The 17,516-nt window shown below is 36.8% G+C and overlaps 1 protein-coding gene across 1 annotated transcript in view; it reads right to left on the minus strand.

The window, feature by feature from the left end:
* The window catches only part of PTPRQ (protein tyrosine phosphatase receptor type Q), a 291,670-nt gene that overhangs the window by 47,353 nt on the left and 226,801 nt on the right, over positions 1 to 17,516 (minus strand). Inside the window, exons 35-36 of the mRNA XM_069094772.1 lie at positions 15,020 to 15,119; positions 10,298 to 10,426 (exon numbers count right to left, since the gene is read on the minus strand). Coding sequence (XP_068950873.1) covers positions 10,298 to 10,426; positions 15,020 to 15,119 — 229 coding nt within the window. The remainder of the gene's footprint in view (positions 1 to 10,297; positions 10,427 to 15,019; positions 15,120 to 17,516) is intronic.

Raw genomic sequence — 17,516 nt, forward strand, 5'->3', positions numbered from 1 at the left:
CCCTATGTCATTCCTCAAGCATAGGGATCACTTTGTGAGGGAGAACAAGGGGATGGTTCTGAACATGCAGCTGCCCACATGCTTAGCAGCCAGCGGGATAGGGTTGGAGGCTGGTATTTTTTCCTCTTTCAGATATTCTCAGAAAACTGCTTGATGTATTTTGGGTTTTTTGAGGGGAGGAAAGAGGTCTAGTTCCCAACCTGTGATTTAGATAAGCAGGTCCGCAATTTGTCACACTAATAGAATAATAAATTGGTACAGTCACTTTCACTTAAGGAGGATAATTTTTAGAGGTAAAAATTTACATAATTATGAGTCCATGATAATTACTTTCAATATATGCAATATTAAGTTTATGAATGCATAGCCAATTACACACGCTAATAAAAAAACACAGAAAAAAGCAGCACTGACATGCAATGAAGAAGGAAAACTAGGAAAGAGAAGTACATCATAACAAATATATACATATATATATACATATATATGTTTTGTTTTGTTTTTTGCTTTGGAAAAATGAACACACATAGGTAGAATCTGAATAATTACATAATGTAAAATTCAATAATACCACACCACCTGGCAACACTGCAGTAATAGCACAGAGACTTACTGGATGACAAATATGTCCTTGCGTCTAAAGAAAAATGAAGAGTATCTGGAAGTAAAGATTCATTATTGATTTAATAGATGAAGATGCACCATTGTTCTTGGTTCTTTTTGCTACTTTGAGAAAATGTGCACCAAATTAGTTAAAGTTAAATAATTCATTATCCTCGTAGGACACTTACTGCCCGTTGGATTCAGACAATATTGTCTGATGGCTTGAGACTGGACAATAAGTTGTGACACAAAAGTTAAATCAATGTCAGATTTCTGCCATAGAATCGACACCAATAAAAATCCAAACAGTAATTCTGCATAGGAGGATTTTAGCATTAGTCAATTCTCATTTTATTTGCTGCAACCTTACAGCTTTGTAAGAGTAAGAATGGATCTAAAACTGTTCTCTCCCTAACACCTCTCCCCTTTTCTCCCAACATACCCCCTAGCCAGATAAATATTTAGAATAAACAGATCAAGAGTGGTAGTCTTTTATCTTGGAGCCTTCCATAGTTTCCAGTGGTTGTCAGGCTTTAGGAAAGCACACTATTGAACATTTTCCACTTAAGGTAACTGTCATCACAATTTATTAACCTCAGCTAGCTGACTTAAAGCATGGCCAATATATGAAAACCGAGCATTTTACAAAAGACAAATTAGTTCAGCAGTCATTTCCATTACCACAGGTTTAATGTAAGATCCCTTCAGATTAGAAATTCTTATGCTTTTCTGCGTATCAAGGACCTTTTTGGTCCCCTTTTCAGAAACATATTTTTAAATGCTTAAAATAAAATATGTAGGATTACAAAGGAAACTGATTATACTGAAATGTATATCAAAAAAAAAGTTCAGACCCCAGGTTAAGAACTCCTGCTTGACCTTCCACATGCATATGGCATTTATTACAATTCAATTCTATAACATATATAACTCCCCTTTTGAGGACACAAATGTTATCTGGAACAAATATGAAGAAACAATCATGGAACCTGAGAATCAAGAAGGAGCTAGCAAGCTAATTAGCCATTTATATAAATGTTTTATTTTACAGCAACCCCTGTGTTATTTTTCAGGATTATGGTACATTTCACCTAAAACCTCTTTTTTTTTCTTAATAAAAAAACATGAAGGATCATGAGATCATTTAGAGCTGGAAGGGACCATGCAAGTCATCTAGTCCAACCAGTTTATTTTCATGGTGAGGAAACTGAAGCATAAAAGTGATTAGACTGAGGTCAAATGTAGTTTTTGGCCCTACTTCCTCCATCTCTAAGTCTAGTGTTCTTTTTATACTACCTTCCTCTACTTCCACTGAGTTGAGCAGCAAGTTTTGCTTTTGAAGTGGAACATGAGAGGTGCTACCTCTCAGATAGATTTCGCATCTTATCTCTCTAAAAGGGGTGGTTCCTGCCTAGTTCAGATAGCAGTATGTCCCATTCTGCAGCCTCCATTCAGCACCAACCTCCAGCTCAAATTTATTTTCAGATGAAAGAAAATGGCATCTGGTCCAGCTTGATGTCAGTGGATTTTTATTTCCCTATCAGATGGGTTTGAATAGGCCATGGAATCATGAGATGTCTGTCTCACAGAAAATGTTCAGACCATGATGATATCCATACTTTGTTCTTCATCACTTTAACCTCCATCAAGTTTCTTAATAGACTTCCCCCCTTTCTTCTTTTAATTTAATTTGTTTTTAGTCCCACATTCTGTCTCTCTTTTATCCCTCCCTGCAAGAAATACAATACCCATCATACATATACAATCATGCAAAACACTTCCATATCAGGATGGCTTTTTTCCTAGGGAAGAATCTATGGACTATCTCCTTTAGCCCCTACTAAGGAACCTGAAATATCAAACTGCCTGAAATTGAGAGGGTCTTCTTCATTACTCATTTTCTTAATATGTTGCATCAGCAGCAGTGCAGGACTGTGATTTCACCCACTGGAAGAAGAAAATCCCTTTATCAATGCAGAAATTTATCATCTTGGAGAGGTGAAAGGGAGCACTGAGAAATAAAATTACCTGCCCAGAGTCACAGAGCTAGTGCCTGTTAAAATGCTTGACTTGAACCTGGGTCTTCTGGATTTTGACATTGACTCCCTACCCACTATACCAGGCTGACTTGCTCCCTCCTCATTCTCAGACCCCTCATTTGTACTGGACCTGTGATTTATGTGGCATAGCTATGAAATTCTCAGTGAAGAAACACTGTCTACCCATGAAGACCAGCAATCCAATCTTAGATCTCTGCTTAAGCCACACAGCCACTATGTGTCAGAGAAAGATTTTGGTTTTCCTGATTCCAAGGCTGGTTCTCTTGAATCAAATTGCTGAAGTTTGCTCTTAAAATTACATATAAGTAATATATTCTTGCTAGGAACCCAAGGTTCCTAATACTAAACATCTAATAATACATCTAATAATAATACCTAACATCTAATACTAAACTGGGCTCTATGCAAATTCCTCTGAAAAGTGGATTCAGTAAATTCATTTAAGACTTTCTGGCTTGGGCAAATGACCTTCCTGTGTCTGAATTTCCTCTTTTGTAAATTGAGGGGGTTGGTTTGAGACCCCTTTGAGCTCTAGATCTACAATTTTATGACTACTTAATGAGAAACACTCAAAAACTTTTTGCTTTGCCTCAGGAAAAAAGGCTATGTGACTTTGAAAGCATGGCAAAAGTGACCTGTTTGCCACTTCTGAAAAAAAAATGTTGAGCCATTCATTTTTCCAGTCATATCTGACTCTTCATGACCCCATTTGGGGTTTTCTTGGCAGAGATACTGGAGTGGTTTGTTATTTTCTTCTCCAGATCATTTAACAGATGAGGAAACTGAGACAAATAGAATTAAGTGACTTGCTCAGGATTACACAGCCAATAAGTATATGAGACTAGATTTGAACTCAGGAAGATGAGTGTTCCTGACTCCAGGACCATGCTCTAGCCACTGTGCCATATGACAAGGGTGGCACATATATAGAAGGCCTGAATTTTACTGAAAATTTTATTCCTTGAAGGATAATAGCCTTTTGTGCCTAAACTAAAAATAATGTATAAAATTTAAATTTAGGAAACAACCATCAAAATAACATCTCATCTTTTCCTTAACTAACAAATATGAGCCTGGACTTTCATATCTATTCTGATATAATTGATAGGGCATGCAAAAAAATGGAATTGAATACCATAAACCCTTGGCATTAAAACTACAACAGAACTTCGTGGGGAATCAAATAATTCCAAAGAATAATTGTTTTACATAGGATCTGTCTCCATAGACCTATGCAGGTTCTGATTAAGCTTCAGTCACTTAGGCAGAAATACTGCTATAAATTTTTATCTAAATTATGATTTAAAAAACCATCTTAATTAGTCTCCCTAATTCATATTTCTTTCTATTACATTTGGTACAGGAAGTTCCAAATGAAAAAAAAAACACTGAACTAAGATTTTGGGACGCCCTGTATACTGCCAACAAAGTGGTTTTGTTTTTTGTTTTTATTTTTTCCCTCCCCTTTAGTCATAGATCTCACTGTGCTACTTTTCTATTTAGTAAACTCCAGGGGCTCTATATTCCCATATAATGAAATACAAACTCATTTGTTTAGATTTCAAAAGCCTTCAAAACCTGCCCCCAGTCAATCTTTCCAACTTCCTTGTTCAGTACTCTCCATTTGCACTCTAAGATCCAGTAGCTTTCTTGCTATTCTACACACCTGGTCTTTTATATCCTGTCTGTATGCTTTTGCCTTAGCTGTTCTCATGCCTGGAATGCACTCACTCCTCATCTCCACCTCAGGAAATCCCTCCTTTTCTTCAAGATGCAACTTAAGCATCACTTTCTACCAAAAAAAAAAAAAGGTTTTCCTGAGGGTCCCTGACTACTAATACTCTTCCTCTGAAGCTACTTCATATTTAATGTTAAACTTATTCTCTTTGTACTCTATGTATATAACCGTATACACACTTAATATTTTAATTATCATTTGTACCTCCCTCAGCACCCAGGAGCACTGTCACTTTAGAACATCCATCTGCCATGCTAGCCCCTTCTTCCATTTCTGAGATTCTTCCAGGACCTCGATTTTAAAGAGGGACCCTGACAAACCAACCTTCATTCCTTCCAGGCAGCATTCTGACTTTATCACCAGGCCCAGACCTTTAGGTCCCTTCCTCCTTTCCATTCTTCAGTCCCCTTTTGTATGTGTTGTCTTCCCCATTGAAATGTAAGCTCCTTGAAGTCAGGGATAGTCTTGTTGATTGACTGATCCAGCCCAGCCACAATGAGAAGTGATTTCCCTCTCCCCAGGGGTAAATCCAAACAAATTTGTAAAACTTCCTGAAATTTCAAAGAATGTCAGGAACTGCTCTTTTAAGAGGCCTGTTACATTTTCCATAAAACTGTCTCTAAAACCGGCCTCTTAAACTACAAAGTCAGAACATGGGCTCAGTAAAGCAAGTTTAAGGGTATTCCATTCTGATATGTCTATTCATGAAAAACATTCCTGAGTGTGATTCCTCTTTTATTGGACTTTAGTCCAATATAGATAAATATTGGTGGATAAAATGATGAATCACTTCAGTGTAATTGAATGATATGAAATAGCTATGGATAAAACAGAGTCTATATTGCAAAAGGATGAAACCTGTAACGCAGAAAGACATTTGTAAACAGAGTGATAGGTTGCTTTCTTTTCTTTTTGGGGTAAAAACAAAGGCACTGATCTAAGGAAGCACGATATAAGGATAGGCATCAAAGTGCAAAGAAATATAGAGGAAGAGAACAAAATATAATGGACAACTTTTCAAAAGCAATGTCTGTAGAATATTTAGTACCTAGACATGCAAATGATTCCCTACCTTCTAGATTGCCGCATTTATTAAATACCTACTAGGTACTGTGCTTCTTTTGTAGCACTAAAAAAAAATATCTTTTAATTCTCATTTGAGAGGCAGTATGGCATATTAAATAGAGAGTCAGCCCTCAAAGCCATGAGGACCCGAGGAACTTCTGAAACAGTATGTGTGACCTTAGGCATGTCACTTTCCCTCTCACTGCTCTAGGCAGTTCTCTAAGACTATATAAATTGAAGAAAAAGTGCCAATCTGGATGTTCCCCATACCAATGAAATCCCAGATTCGGTGCTTAACCCTATCCTATTCTTAGTTAGTCATTTTTATTTTGCTGTTGCTATTCAGTCACTTTATTTTTGGTTTGTTTTGTTTTTTGTTTGTTTGTTTTTGTCATGTCCAACTCTTTGTGATCCTATTCAGGGTTTTCTTGGTAAAAATATAATGTAGTGGTTTGTCATTTCCTTGTCCATCTTCATTTCATTACTGTCCATTTCTCCTTTCCCTGATAGCCTCATTTATTCTCTTGGTTTCAAATATAACTTCTATTTAGAGAATTCTCAAATCTCTATCTCCTGCTCTACTGAAATCCAGAGCCCCCACCTGAATTTTTCACTGGCACTTAAAACTCAACATGTCCAGAACTGAGCACATTATCTTTCCTCCCTAAAGTGATTCTAATTTCTGATAGAAATAGTAAGATTTGGTAAAAGATTAGATGAAGGGTGAGTGAGAGGAAAGGGTCAAGGATTCCAAGAAGACTATAAATCTGGTTGGCTAGAAAAAAAAATGATGATGTAAACAACAAAAACAGGGAAATATAGAAGAAGAATGTTCAGTTGCTTTTTTTTGTTGTTGGTTGGTTGGTTTTTGTGGGGAGGACATAACTAGCTCTCTTTTGGACATGCGGAAGTTGAGGTTCCTATGGGAAGGGAACCTCTGTTTCACAATGTCTAACAAATGTCTAAAGTAGTTGGTGATATAGGAATGGAAGTCTGGACTTGGATTCAGGAAGATCTGGGTTTAAATCCTACCTATGATATTTATCAGCTGTGACTCTGGAAAAATCACTCTTTAAACTGAGCCTCAATTTCCTATAAAATGCAGATAACAATAGTTGCTGCCTTTCAAATTTCTCATTGATGGGGGGGGGGGGATAGGTTATACAGGGGCTTCAATCTATAACCAGAGTCCCTGCTGTTCAGTCTGGAAGGAATTCACTAGGCCTAAGCAATTTTTGGAGTCAGGATTGTAAAAGTTTATTGTTACGCTTTACAGTGGGCAAGAGTTCTTAAGGAACCTGCAAACTTAAAGAAGTCATGGGTATAGTTTTTAAGGAGTCAAGACAGCAAATCAGATAGCAATTATGCTAACTAGGTGAGTAAGGGTGGGATTAGAGAGGAGTTAAGGAGTGGTCAGTTCTTAAAGGAACATGCACTTTTTGATACCGTAATATCAACTGCATAGGCTTATTGCCCATAATTCACTGGGAAATAGCTTGGGGCAGGGGGGCTACCTGGAGGTGTGGCTTTAGGCTTGAAATGTCACTAAGTCAGCTAGCAGTCAAGGCTGACTGAGAAATGCCTAGTCTGCCACCCATCAGTGTCATGTTTGACAAGATGGATGTTGGGAACCAAGGCTAATGGAGACTCATTATGTGTATAATTGGCTAAGGAAATAACCTATAGATAGCGCATTAAAGGGATTCATAGATGCAGCTGGCCACTATACTAGGGGAAGATAAACAGGTCTTGGGTTGTTGCTGGGTAGAGTGCTGGCAGGGGGAAGGGGCAGAGTTAATGCTCTGAGGCTGGGGGGGGGATGGGAAATGTGATTTTACAAACTGGTTTTGCAAATTGATTTTACAAACTGATATTACAGACTTATGTTACAAACATAGATCCTAAGCACCCCATCATCATGAAGATCAAATGAGAGAATATCTTTAAGAGCTTTGCAAACTTTACAGTAATCTACTAATGGGAATTAGGATTATCAATTACAGCTCACATACATTATCTCATTTGAACCTCTATGTGAGAATTGCTATAGATATTATTATCCTCATTTTACATTTGAAGAAACTGAGGCTTAGAGATCTAAAATGATTTGCCCAGGGTTATGGAGCTAACAAGTATCAGGTACAGAATTTGAATTCAAATCCTCCTAACTCTAAACCTATAACTCTATCTATCCTGTCATACAACTCACCTTAACAAGTCCCATTGATTATACCTCTGTAACATCTCTCACACCTCTCCCTTCCTCTTTATTGTTACTGTCTTTACCAACTACCTGGGTTATTGCAATAGCCTCTTAGTAGATCTGCTTTGCCCCCTTCTAATCCATCCCTCATCTTTCTTATGTAAAGATTTATTGCCAGAGGGTCTTTTCTCTCCATTGCTCAAAAATTTTCAACAGTTCTCTGTTGCCTAGTGAGTCAAGTTTAAATTCCTTTCTCAGTGTTTAAATTCTTCCACAATTTTTATGCCCCACCTTTTTGTGTATTGAAGCCTTTTATTCCTCATCACATGCTTAGGCTATACTAAAATAAACAACACTTTAGGTTCCCTGAACACACTCTGCATTTCCCCATCTCCATGTCTTTGCTCATACCTTTGCCTATAATGCCCTGTCTTCCCCTCTTTCAGAGGTTGACTTCTTTAAAGTTCAATTTAAATGCCATGACCTCCAGCAAGTATTCCTTGATTGTTCCTTGATACCAAATTGGTAACAGATTCTTCCCTTCCTCTCTCACAAAACATTATTTTTCATGTCTCAAATTCACTTATTAGATGTATCATTGTGTCCTATAGTGATCGGTGTGTGGCTATTTGCCAATGAGAGGTGTTGTTCTGCTGGAAAGATCACAGACCTTTAAGCATTTATTAGATTTTAATAAATCTGCTTCTTCTCATTTGTATGTCAATTGGGGCCCTACTGTTGCTGCTGCTCACCTAAGGACCCATTTTTGACATCTTAGCAATTTGTAGTCCATCTAAACATGAAGACTATCAGTAGTTTGTTATATCAACCTATAGCAATCCATTAGAGGGTAAGTTCCTTGGGAACAAAGACTGATTTTTGCCTCTTTTTGTGTCTGCAGGGCTTAGCCCAGTAACTAGCACATAAAAGGTGCTCAATAAATGTATATTCATTGATTAATAGGAGCAGTCAGCAACATTGCCAACTGAAACCTACTTCAAGGAATTTCAATGGGAAATCCATTAAAGCACATTATGGATTTTCATGTGTCACATGTGAATTACATTTTACATGTATATGTATGTACAAAAATATATATCTATTAGGGAAAGAGAGGCAGAATAGCCTAGTGAATAGAGAAATAACCTTGAAGCCAGGAGAGTCTGAGCTTCCACTTTTCCTTACCAGCTGTGTGATTCTAGGCAAGGAGTTCAACCTTTCACTGCTCTAAGCCATTCTCTAAGACAGTAAGTTGTGGAGAAGGCATGAACTTTCATTGATAAAGGGAATTTCCTACTATACCCATGAGATCAAAGGCCAAATTCCATACTTCTATATTTGAATAAAAAATTGAACCTTAAGCAATGAAGATTGAAAGCACAACAAATAAAATAAAAAATATAAAACTCAATCAAATAAATTTCTAAAGTAATATATAGGAATGACTTGGCATTTTAAATGGCAAAAAGCCACCCTTATGTGAATTAAGTATTCAAATAAAATTGTAATAATTAAATGAAATTAAGTGAAAATCAATTTATCTTCAGTTCTCAAAAGTTATGTTTGCAATTCAGATATAATAACAGTGAACAAACTTCTCTTTGTGGCAGTTGAATCAATAGAATGTAAGATGACATTTCTTTTCATAGCATGTATCAGATATATATAGATTTACTGGAAATGTCTACATGAAGCCAACCTGCAATTTACACACTAAGCTTCTGCTTATGACAATCACAGATAATTCTCTTCTTTCCCCGTACAAACTTTTCGTGGCATCACCTTAGAGACCATAATAATTGTTTGTTTTTGTCTTATAAATTCTGTTCTCCCTGTGCCTGCTGAGGAATCATTTCCTAGCTCAGCATCCCAGTACTCACCCAAAGGCATATTATTTCAGATCTTAATGAGACCTGAAACAATTTCTGCCAGATCAGTAAAGATGCATTGTTCTAATAAAATGTTTAATTATGAAAACATTTTGACCTTAGAATACACTTCTGAGGAATGACAAGTTATTATAAATAGTTCTTTTTAATAATCAAGCACTTTAGAATTTGGTACAGTATATGAATTTCATTATTATTCATTTTGTGACATTTTAACTTTGTATTTTGTTTCAAAATATTTAGCATCTTTTGATATAATTACTAATGTATGTTTTATAATCCTGATAAAATTAAACAGAAAAATGTTTAAGCAAGATTTTTATGCTAAAGGAATGATTCATACAAAGACAATCACTAGAAAAAGCAATGAATTGAAGGTAATGATTATTAGACCACATTAAGAAAGTGGATGCTTTTATACATGACCAAATATCAGCTTCTTGACATTATTTGAAAATATTTTTCAAGCAAAACTTTTTTAAAAGCTTCTTTCTCACCAGAATTTTATTTTATGATTTTTTTTGCCTAAGTCTTTACTGTATTCTAAAAATAAGAAAGAATAAGTGATTCTCTGAACACTAGTGAGAAGTGTGTAGAAGAGAGAGGTCACCCTTTGAAAGATGATCTGAGTGACCTGTGTAAATAAGAGTACCACAAACACTTCCAACAAGCATAGGTCAGAATGGGGTCATGGCTACAGACTCTTCAGACTGCTGTTTTACCAAAGGAGTGTGCTTACCGAGTTAATCTCTCATCCTTCAGCTCCAGGTCTGCCACTGTGATAAACTGATCTAGCTTGAATTTGGTGTCAATAATTTCTGCATCCCGGGGAGAATATGTGCCCCCCTCTTTCTGTTTCTGTCGAATTCTAAAACAAGTGAGGTAGAAAATAAGGTAAGCAAAGTAAGAAAACATGATGATATTTTTTAAGGAATGCATATATTGCTTGACAAACTTTGTGACATTAAGATGTTCAAGAAAATTAGAAAATAATTAAAATGATGGATTCAATTTTCTGACTCCTGAAGTCCGACAAGGAAGATTCAATCTAATAAAGGGTGAGCATAGGCAAAATTTCCTTTCTATCCCTGCTCTAGTCTTTTTCCATTATCATGTCAATTGCCTCTTTTGTTAAGTCTCAGTATGGAGGCTGCCTTATCAAACAGAATGTAATAACCCTGATGGAAAGAGCTGTCACACTTTTATATGTGCAACCTCTAGCAAGATGCTTGGCACATAGCAGGTTAATACCAGTTAATTTGGGTATTTATAGTAATCAAAATAACTTATTTGCTCAGACATTCTTAAAACAGTATTGCTATTATTGGTATACAATGTTCTCTTGGGACATATGAAGACTCTATATACATCCAGAGAAAGAACTGATAAATGGAAGTATATACAGAATAATTTTACTGCATATATGTAGTATGTATATATACACACATATATGTATGTATTTGTCTATCTATATCTATGTCTAATTGTAGTCATCTCGGTGTACAGGGGCAGGTGAAAGAAAAGGAAAAAAATTACATGAAAATTTTGTTGTCTATATGAAAGGAATAGCAAGTTGTACATGGCAGATATGCAGTTTCATGCAGCATCATTTTTTATGGTATTATGTTATGGAAATGCTTGTTTTATTCCATTAATTAAAAGTAAAATAAAGTTTAAAAATAATACCAGTTGAATGATAGATTTATCAAGCTATGGGGTCAGAGCACTGTGGTAAATGGAACAAGGGGTATAGTTCATAGGAGTATAGATTTAGAGCTGAAAGGGGTCTCTAATATTGAAGATGAAGAATTTGAGGCACAGAGAGTTTGTCACTTGCCTAGGGTCACCTAGCTAGTAATTATCTGAGGCAGCCTTTGAACTCAGGTCTTCTTAATCTTAAATCCAGCACTATCCATTACTCCATGCTGCCTGTATATGAGGCAATTAGCTTTGTTCAGACACAAGCTATTTTTTATGGCCACAAATTATACTAGGAATCTTAACCAGCTGATGCACAAATGCATCCTGTGGACAGTATTGGTCTCAGGAGTTTAGATGTCCTAAAGCTGTTGAGTGGGAAGAGCCCTGGTTTAGGGTTCAGAGGCCCTAATCTACACTTTATCACTTAGTACCTAGAGGAACTTAGGTAAAATCACCCTCCTCCCTTGTCACAGTTTCTTGTTCTGCAAAACTATGAATTTGGGCTCTAAGCCTCTTTGGTCCCTCTAGCTTTAAAATTCTGGTCTGTCACCATTACCATAAAAGAGCTTATAAAGGCCATATTAAGACTTTTGGAGCACTCAATTATATATGAAGAGAAAGAGAGGTGCCATGTGGCTGTGGAATCAGCAAGCAGCTTTGGTCTAGGTATGGTGACACAATGGGACTGGGGACACAAGAATGGCTTGGATGTAGGGGTTGGGGATTGCCATGCCAAATAAAGTAGGCTTTCTGGTCTGTACCATGAAGAGTTTGGGATAAACCTGCCATCTTTGGGAATCTCAAAAGTCCTTTCTACTGCTAATGTTCTTTGATTCTATGAAGATAGAACATGGGAACAGAAAAATAGACTGAGATCATGGTAATCTTTCACTATATTAATAAACAAAATAAGGTCAACAGATATTTACTTAATACTTTAAGGGAATAAACATTTTATTAAGCATCTATTATTCACAGACTTTGGGAGAGAGGGGAGGGCAAAAGGGCCTGGCATGCTATGGTCCATAGGGTAACAAAGAGTTGGACAGAACTGATTAACAATGTACCTTACACCCTGCTAAGCACTTTTGCAAATTTTATCTCATTTTATCCTCACAACAACCCTTTGAGGTATTATTATTATCCCCATTATAAAAAAATGTTGAGGAAACTGAGGCAGGCAGTGATTTACAGGAAAAGACAGTGATTGAGACCTCAACATCTAGACACTGAGTTTATTACTCAGCACCATAGACACACGCTGGGTAGTATGATCCTGATTATATGAACTGAAAAGGTTCTTAGACTCCAAAGCATCATGTTCTTCCTATATAAATGAGGAGGGGGATCCCTTATGCAGGAGTAGGCTGGTTTTACAACTTGTTCTTTGGGAAAAATATGCTTATGATGCACTTTTAAATTTAATGTACATTATTAACATTTCCTTCATCACTTTCTTAAGTCTGGACAATCACCAAAACAATAAAGTAAGCCCCTGATTGTAGCATTTTCCCATTTCTGAGATTTAAATATTCACAATGAAAATTTAACAATTTCAGAAGAAATGTCTCCAGCACCCCTCTGGACATAAGCAATGCCTGGTGAGGAAACTTCCTCTACAAATGCAGATCAGCAACTAATGGTCTCAGAGAAGTTAAATGATTGGTCCAATGCCAAACAGTCAATGTGTGTTAAAGGTGGGACTGGAACCCAAGTCATCCTAATGCAGAGGCTGGCACTCTACTCACTATGTGATATTCCTACATTAACAAACAGCATTATAACCTTATAGGATAATTGCCTCAAAGCTGGAAGGAATCTTAGAGGGAATCTTATTAAACCCCCACATTTTACAGATGAGGAAATTGAGACCCACGAAGGTTATGTGCCCAAGGTCTAAGGTTCCCGGAGTCAGAAAGACCTGAGTTCAATTTCAATCTTGGATACGTTGTAGCTGTGTGACCCTGGGGAAGTCATTAAACCTCTATTTACCTTAGTTGCCTCAGCTGTGAAATGGAGATAATAAAAACACCTACTTCACAAAGTTGTTATGAGGATCAAATGAGAGAATATTTGTGAAAGTGCTTAATGCAGTGCCAGGAATATAGTAGAATATAAAATATGCTTACTCCCTTCCTCCTTCCAAAAAGGTCACTAGTGTTTTGTAATCATGTGTATGTATGTATGAGTTTAAAGCACATTACTGGGAAATATGAACAAGAGAACAACATGCATTAGTTAGGAAATAATCTTGAGATTTAGAAAAAAACAAACCTTTAGTGAAGTAAATTTGTTTTATCTTAACATTCTGTCCTTTAGCAAGGAAAGGGCTATTCATAAGAATACAAATTGCTAATTAGGGCTTAAAATACCCCACAGAACTTTCATGGTCAGCCTAGATTGATTCCAATCTGTAACACGTCTTTTCTCAAATCAATAGTACTATCCAACTCCAATCATAAGACATGTTCCAAAAGATTATCTTCAAAGAAAATCCAGTTATTTTCCCCTCATTGCTGCTTAAGCAAGGAAACTGTTTTTGCATTTTAGGATTTTCAGTAATAAGGTTCCAAATGAAATGATAAATATTGGCTTAGCCTTCATTTAACCAGAAAATTCAATTAACTAGAGGCAGCAAGATACAGTGGAAAGAGAACTGGTTCTGGAGTCCCAGGAGCTACTGTTTTATCTTTCCCTCTCTCTGCCACTTAAGCTCTGATATTTTGCTAACTGTGTGATTCCAGGCAAGTCACTTGACCCTTCTGTGACTATTTCCTTATCTGTAAAATGACGGGGTGGAAAGTAATGTCAGAATAGAGTGTTTCCCTCCCCCAGCTTTAAATCTATGGTCCTAGATGGATCAATGTAAAATTGATTCTGTTATTCTATAAGCATTCTAGCTAATAAGACCCTTTCTGTACTTTGCCTTACTCTGCCTATCTGGCACACTACAATTTAGCAACTATGAATCGGGAAAAAATTATCTGATATAGATGATATGATTTTATTGGGATAGGGAACTATTAGGTAAGAAAAATTCTTCTACCAATACAGGTCAGTACTTTCTCTGTAATTTACAATCTTAGAGAGTGCCACAAAGTGAAATGACTTGCCCAGGGTCACATGGTCAATTGACATTAATCCTGGCTTCAGGCTAACTCTTTGTCCACTAGACCATCCTACTTTTCAGAAAATTAATAAAAGGAATGAGAAAAGTGTTGTATGCAGAATATATATACATATAGCTTTTTGGAGGGCAGTTGGGGTTGTGACTTGCCCAGGGTCACATGGCTAGTTTTTGTGTTAAGTGTCCGAGGCCAGATTTGAACTCAGGTCCTCCTGACTCCAGGGCTGGTGCTCTATTCACTGTGCCACCTAGCCCCACACTCCCCTTCCCCCCCACCCCCGTATATAGAATATTTAAGGAAAACCAATGAAAGCCAGACTGTAGAGCATGGTGGACAAAAGGTCATTGGGAAACTGATCAGAAATCAAGCATAGGAAAGGAATCCTAATTAGCTGTCATTCATTTCCACTCAGTAGAACAAAGACCCAGTTGTAATAAAATAGTAGCATAAATTTAAGGTATAAGAGGATACTGAGTCAGAATCATGGTGTAAAAATTCACTCCAATTCTTATACCAGCATGATGTTTGCATGATTGCATCTGTATAATAACTACTTAATCTAGAGGTGATGAGGCTCAGATAATGTGTGCAGTCTTATAAATGCCAAAAATGTTATTCTAAGTCCATCTTACCTTGCAAATGCAAAAATAGCAGCCACCAGGAGAATTATGGAGAGGATACATAAGGTAACTGAGAGAATGATTTCTACAGTCCTTTCTGACAGTCCTTCACCTGAAGAAGAAAAAAGGAAATACCAAAAGTGAATATGAAAATGGGTTATTATCCTGACATTTTTTTAAGTTCAGAAGAAATAATTTGTTGGTATCTGATTTCAGAGTTATGGCAAAACAGTGTCTAATACACTGACTTTTGAAATAGTGTAAATATTTTCATTGAGAAGTCTAAGTCATGCTGTGAATAGGATGAGAATACAAAATATGGTTATTAAGGAAAGGGTTATTGGGATCTTTATAACTATGGTCCTAACATTGTAATCATGTGTCTACTATATGACAGATGTTTATGTGCAGCTAGAATTACAGTTGTTTTATGATGTTTTTTAGGGGGGGGGCAAAAGAGCTGAATTTGGAATCATAGCATCTGGTTTCAAACCCCTTGCTATCTGTGTCATTTTGGTAGCCTCAATCTACTTCATGGGACCATAGACCTGTAGAGTTAGAAGGAATTCAGAGGCCATCTAGTCCAACCTTCTCATTTTACAAACAAGGAAACAGAGGGTGAGAGAGACTAAGTGAATTGCCCAAGGTCACACAGGTAATAAGCATCACAGATAGGATCAAATCCAATGACTCCTAAATTTTTTTGAACCAAATTCTCCATGGAACTCTGAATTCCCTTCCTACTTTAGATTTTATGGTATAATAAAAAGAAAATATACAGTACTTGGATTCAGGAGAAACTGTTCAAACATTTAGTATCTATGTGACCACAGGGAAATTATTTAAGCTCTTTGAACCTCAGTTTCTTCAGCTGTAAAATGTGAATGATATTATTTGTACTATCTACCTAGGCAGCTTAGCAGCACAGTGGATAGATCACTAGGTCTGGAATCAGGAATACCTAAGTTCAAATCCAGTTGAGATACATACTAGACGTGTGACCCTGGGCAAGTCACTTAACCTTGTTTGCTTCAGTTTCCTCATCTGTAAAATGAACTGGAGAAGGAAATTTCTTTGCCAAGAAAACACCAAATTGGGTCATGAAGAGTTAGATGTGACTGAACAAAAACAACCTATGTGCTTGACAAGATTATCAGGAAAGTATTACAAGGGTTATATAAATGCATGCTATTATAATATTTACAATTGCTCTCTTAACAAGTTATAATAATTGGTTGATATTGTCAAGACACAGCTATACTTCTGGGTTCTGTCATTTTGTTGGGGATTGTGTGGGTAGACCTTCCACAGATGCAGACCCTAACACCTTCCAAAGCTTAATAGGTGGTTTTTCAAAGTACCTGTGAATGAAAGAATCAACATGTTGCAACCAATCTGGTGATAAGACTCTCTCAACCTAACTGGTTGGCTGATCCTCAAACTCTGGGTATATAGTACATCACTACAGTTGTGTGGGGCCTTGCAAACTTGGAAGATCCTACCAGAACTTTCACTCTGTTATGGTCTTCGAGAGACCACAGTTAATTCAATACCTACAATGGGGCATCAAGAGTATGACTATATTGGAGGTATTGGCAAAAGGAAGAAAATTAGGATCAACAAATGAAAATGATAGAACCAATGTGTTTCCTTTATTCCTAGAACCTGAGCTTACAAAATGTTTATTTGATGGAAAAGTGTTTGGATCCCCCTTTCTTTTGCTCCTTGGCATTTCAAGGGAGGGAGGAGGTTCAGAACTGTGATTTCATCAGTCATACTTCCCCTAGGAAAGGAGAATGGCAATAACGGCCTGGAACCCTGAGAGATTAAATGATTTGTCCAGGATCACAGAACCAGCATGTGTCAGAAGCAGGATCTGAATGCAGCTTGCTATCCACCACCCCACACTGCTTTTCTTAGTATAAGCAGGCAAATATTGAGCTTTAAAAATCACCCAACCTTTGCAATCTTCAAGCTAAAAAATGAGTGATCCTGTATTATAGCTCATAAAGAGATGAATTTTAATGGATTTCAAAACATGAATGATTTCTGCTTTTATACAGCATTTTCCACATTTCATTTTTTATATGCTGATTATTTAGATTAAACTTGGGAACAGAAGTATCAAGATAAGCAGAAGAATACGTCTGGGGCAATCAATATTCCATAGATTTGCAGAATGTTACAGGGAGGAAGTAAACTGAAAGATCAAATATGCGGCAGAATGGGAAGTGCTAATGAGCCACAAACATTAGTGGAATTTATTAAAGTTTTTCAAAGAAGGAAGAATGGATTAGTGAAATGAGAAACTGCAATGTATAACTAATCTGTTTTAGAAATGTGCTCCTTCATCACTCTCTAGGCACACAAAATTAGAACAAGGCTGTGGAGGATTCTGCCCTTTTTGTCATGTACAAACTGCAGGATTCATTACTTCTCTGGTGATCTCAGCCTCCGAAAAAGAAGGAAGGAAGGAAGGAAGGAAGGAAGGAAGGAAGGAAGGAAGGAA

Source organism: Petaurus breviceps, unplaced genomic scaffold (genome assembly GCF_028583685.1).
Source record: "Petaurus breviceps papuanus isolate PSGF00001 unplaced genomic scaffold, PetGlider_PUasm1.0 221, whole genome shotgun sequence".
In the NCBI taxonomy this organism is placed as follows: domain Eukaryota; kingdom Metazoa; phylum Chordata; class Mammalia; order Diprotodontia; family Petauridae; genus Petaurus; species Petaurus breviceps.